Source organism: Rutidosis leptorrhynchoides, chromosome 4 (assembly GCF_046630445.1).
Source record: "Rutidosis leptorrhynchoides isolate AG116_Rl617_1_P2 chromosome 4, CSIRO_AGI_Rlap_v1, whole genome shotgun sequence".
Classification (NCBI taxonomy): Eukaryota; Viridiplantae; Streptophyta; class Magnoliopsida; order Asterales; family Asteraceae; genus Rutidosis; species Rutidosis leptorrhynchoides.
Genome location: NC_092336.1, coordinates 51,339,790 through 51,344,547, shown reverse-complemented (window position 1 = coordinate 51,344,547; position 4,758 = coordinate 51,339,790). Strand labels below are relative to the sequence as shown.

At 35.5% G+C, this 4,758-nt stretch overlaps 1 protein-coding gene across 1 annotated transcript; it reads left to right on the top strand.

Moving 5' to 3' along the window:
- The first annotated feature begins 1,144 nt into the window (after positions 1–1,144).
- LOC139840630 (F-box/FBD/LRR-repeat protein At5g22700-like) lies at positions 1,145–4,506 on the top strand. Its single transcript, XM_071830886.1, has 4 exons — positions 1,145–1,316; positions 1,552–2,472; positions 3,516–3,659; positions 4,201–4,506. Exons 1-4 carry the CDS (start codon positions 1,284–1,286, stop codon positions 4,504–4,506), a joined length of 1,404 nt encoding a protein of 467 aa, XP_071686987.1. The 5' UTR covers positions 1,145–1,283.
- The last annotated feature ends 252 nt before the right edge of the window (positions 4,507–4,758 follow it).

Here is a 4,758-nt window from a genome sequence, read left to right as displayed (position 1 = left end):
AAATTTCAACTGGATATGTATTCCTAAATGGAGGCACCGCAATATCATGACGTTCTCAAAACAAACACTTGTTGCAACATCATCAAATCATGCCGAAGTGATTGCATTACATGAAGCTACTCGGGAATGATTTTGGTTAAGATCAATGATACAAATCATTATTGATTCTTGTGGACTAGAACGCTATAAAAGCCCAACAACTATCCATGAAGATAATACAGCTTACATAGTACAAATGAAAGAAGAGTATCAAAAATGACAGAACAAAACATAAATGCTGACGAGGCGCTAAAGCTATAAACGGTCTTAATGGTCATAAGTTTGATGGAAAAGAATGGTATGTTGGTAAGGCTAAAAAAAAGACTGAAAGGGAATAGGAATTGAAACAACGGTTTGAGCAAACCATGAAGGAGACTGTAGACAAATCACAGGGACAAAACTTGTACATAAAAGATTTAAATGATACAGTTTAAGATGAAAACTTCAGATTCTTCTCATATACTCAAGATCTCATAAAAGACAACCAGATTGAAATGAGATACGTTCAATCAACAACTCTATTGATCTTTATACCAAAGCATTTTCAACTGCTATTTCCAGATCACACGTTCACAATATTGGCACGAGTCAAGTTCAAAAGATGTGACGACTCAATGATGTCTACTTGAGGGGGAGTCAACTCTATGCTGCACTCTTTTTTCCTTAGCTAAAGTTTTTTCCCACTGGGTTTCTTTAGCAAGGTTTTTAACGAGGCAGTACTAGTTGCTCTATAATAAAATTGTCATCCAAGGGGGAGTGTTATGATATTCAAAAGTCAACAAGTGGATGCACAATTTCAATCATATAACTATTTCACCTAATATTGCACAGTATCAAAATTGTAGTATATATATGTACGTAAATGTAATTAGTTATGTGCATCATTCTTACATATATATGTAATATATATATTCCTCTTCCTCTCCACTCTTTCATATTTAAGTATTGTATAAGCTTAGAGCCAAAAGTAGTTATAAACTATTAAATTATAAAGCTAAATAAATTTTGTACATATTTACTATTGGATTAAATTACTTTGACTAATGAGTAGATAATGAAATCAATTTCAACTGTTTGATAATAATTTTTGCTTCCCTAATGAAGATCGGTTTAAAATGTTATAATTCCGCCGCAGAACCCAACTCAAAAACCTCAAATACTATCCACCAATTTATCACTACTTTCTGTTTCAAATTCATGTTCATAATTATAATTATAATTATGTGTTAATTTTTTATATTTAGATGAGGAAAAGGGCTCGAATCAGTCGAAGAAAGGTACTAGTTTCTTTTGTATTTTAATAAAATTATTGTGCTTTTGTTTAATTGAAGGTTTTTTTGTTGCTTAATTGTTGTAATTTGACCTTGATTTTACTATTGAATTATTGTTTAATTCAATAATTCAATTCAATTCATGTATTCATGTATTTGTTTGTATTGGTTGATTGTACAACTCATCTTAGTTATGTTACTGTAATTTGGAATTAAGATGATTTTTTGTTGAATTGTTGAGGGGGATCAAGAAAATGATTTTAATTCAAATGATTATATTAGCGGAATGCCAGACGATATACTTGTATCTATATTATCAAAACTGCCTCTTAAGGAAGCTGCAACCACTAGTAACCTGTCAACAAAATGGAGATACTTATGGTGTCAAACAGATTGTCTAGATTTTGATGCTAATGATAAGTTAGATAAAATAGCCGTTGGTTCGAAATTGAGGGTTATAGAGAGGCCTAAGTATATAAATTGGGTGAACCGTGTGACCCGACAACATAAGGCTCAAACCATTGATGAGTTCAGGATTTGTTTTGATTTCGATAAGAGTTCTAAATGTGCTATTGATAAATGGGTAGAGTTCGCTATATCCAAAAGAGCTCAAAAGCTAGAATTGGATTTACTAGAGAACTGTGAGATGTTACGTGAAACGCCCCGAAACTATGTTCTCCCCATCAAGATTTTTGATAAAAGTGTTGGGTTGACTTCCAAACGCCGCTCTTTGACTTTTCCCAAAACGGTTTTCAGCAAAGAGATCGGAATAAAGTTTCTCAAATATTTATATTTGAAACGTGTAAATGTGAGTGAGGAAGCTTTATCAAAGATTCTAGTCAATTGTACGGCTCTTCAACAATTATCGATACATGGATCAGGAGATTTGGTCAATGTCAAAATAAGTGGGAAGGCTCTTGTTTTGAAGTACCTTGAGATAGTCTTCTGTTTTGGAGTTAAACTAATTGAGATAATAGATTCAAATATCGAATCGTTACGCTATTTAGGCTTTGGGATTACGATAAAACTCGATGATGTTCCAAGGCTGCAAGAAATTTCGATAGGTGAATGGTATTCGGGGTTTGAAAATAATGTGTTTGGGCAGATATCATGTTGCATTTCTCACCTTCAGATTCTTACATTGGACATTTACTGTCCGGAGGTTAGTTTTGTCGTTTTCAAGGTGCTTTTTATTGTCTTAAAAAAATGTGAATGGTTCGGGTGATGGGTCAAAACGGGTGGTTTTAGTATGGGTCAGGTTGGCACACAAAACAAGTTGTAGTACAGGTGCCCCTAATAATAAATGGGTACTGTGTTATCTGTAAATACAACAACTATTTTACTAGAACACTAATCTAACATCTAAACTAAAACACTTGTGGAGACTGTACGCAGTAATGGTATGCCTTAGGACTGTCTTTAACGCGTCTAAAGGTGTCGTACGGTTTAGTAACCGTCCTTTCGGGTTGTCGTTGGAAAAATCCCAAATATAAACCTTAGATGTCGTACATGCCCTTGTGGCCTAGTGGTACACCCAATACTTTGTGTGTTGGATGGGGGTGAGAGGTCTCAAGTTCGAGTCCCCTCCCTTAAAACATTTCAGGGTATATAAAACATTCCATGATTTTGACCCGCTCCGCCTGCCCCTCGGGATGGTTTAAGAATCGGGTCCCTGTAATGCGGTTTGGGTTTCCGCTTGAAAGCGCGTGTGTGTGTGTGGAAAATGATCGGGTGTGGGTTATTCCCCCGTTAGTGATTCCAAATACTTGTCTTTCAAAAATAAAAAATAAATAAATACATAAATAAACCTTAGATGGCTTTCAGTCTTTTTTTTTTTTTTTTTTTTTTTGAACAACGATTGGGATCACCCGAGGGGGACTAAACCACCCGTTGCGATCATCTCCCGTTTCGACTATGCCGATGCAGCGATAATAACCCCGCCCCCATCGTTGCCCGGGAGGAAACCTTGAAACCGATCCAAGGGCACGGCCAAGTAAAACCCCCCTCCCCTGGACCACATCACAACTTCGATGGCTTTCAGTCTATTGACCAACTTTCCCATATCTCATATCCCATTTAGGCTTTATCTATATATCTTTATATATAACCACAAACAAACCCGTTTATAAGTAAATAGCTCAAGATACCATATCTGAAATGAGTATCTTTAAAATTGCCTTTGATTTATGGTGTTCTTGTGTACAGGAAGATGTAAAGTTTGTTTGTATCCCCGAACTACCAAAACTCAGGAAATTGATATTGAAAATTGGTGCATGGGATGATGATAGTCTCCTTGAGTTTACGTCTTTGGCAAAAGCATGTCCGAAATTGCAGAGATTTGTGATACAGGTTTTTGTCTACCTCCAATCATGAGCTTCAATAATCAAAGTTTGTTGTTTTTGCTTGAATCTTAATCCAGTTGTTTGCAATACTTCTGTTGTTTCAGCATGATTTATTTTCTAAACAATAAACCTTAAACATTTTCTTGAAAATTTCAATACTTTTTATTCAGGGAAACACTCTGTATGACGAGGTTTTTATCTGGAATTACTCATCATAGTCATTGGTTGGTTTACTTATGAAAGTTTAACATTGAAACCATGGTTTTAACTTTTAACAAAGAAATGAAGTTAAAATTTTGATACCTTTTTATTGCTGCCTCAGTTATAAAATGTAATGTAATATAGGCTAGTTTACTAATGTTGTACATTAAAGAAGTTAAATGTAATGTAATATAGGTTAGTTTACTAATCATTTCCATTTAGCTAAAAATTTAGTTTATTTATTTCCTTCTTGGAGATAAATCATAAGGCCAAATCGACCCATTTGTATATGATCGGGTTAAAACTGCCACCTCTAAATTTCTCACGTGTCAGTGTCATTGTTACAGTTAATCTGGATGTCACCAGCCAGGAGAAGAAGAAAGATAAGGCATGCTGCTAAGCATCCTCATCAACACCTTGAGATGGTGGAAATAGTCGGATATTTCGGTCGTACTAGTGACGTTGAACTTGCTGTTTACTTTATTGAAAACGCAATTGCACTCAAGAAACTCGTGATTGATCCACGATATCAGGTTCTGGAGAGAACCCCAATCGGAAATGACCAGTTAAAGAATGAGAAAGCTGCTAGATCTTGTGCCAAGAAACAGCTTGAACCAAGAAGACCTAAAGGTGTTGACTTGGTTATACTCTAGACCACCTGATGAGAAAATGGTCACAACGGGCAATCTACAAAACGGAAACAAACATCCGTTTGACAAGCATTTCCCGACCCATATGAACCTGTGAGAAAACTAACAAATAAGGTATACTACAATCACCACAAATCAGCCCCAATTCTGTCCCAAATCAGCAAATACAAAATAATTGAGCACACACAATACACACGAGACTTTTTACGTGGAAAACCTCTCAAAATCGAGAGTAAAAAACCACGGGACTCGTAA

Bases quoted from the DNA above. Each gene is read 5' to 3' on its own strand.
- LOC139840630 (XM_071830886.1), top strand. From the start codon at position 1,284: ATGAGGAAAAGGGCTCGAATCAGTCGAAGAAAG. The intron at 2,473-3,515 runs GTTAGTTTTGTC...TCTTGTGTACAG, and splicing joins TGGACATTTACTGTCCGGAG to GAAGATGTAAAGTTTGTTTG. The intron at 3,660-4,200 runs GTTTTTGTCTAC...TCATTGTTACAG, and splicing joins TGCAGAGATTTGTGATACAG to TTAATCTGGATGTCACCAGC.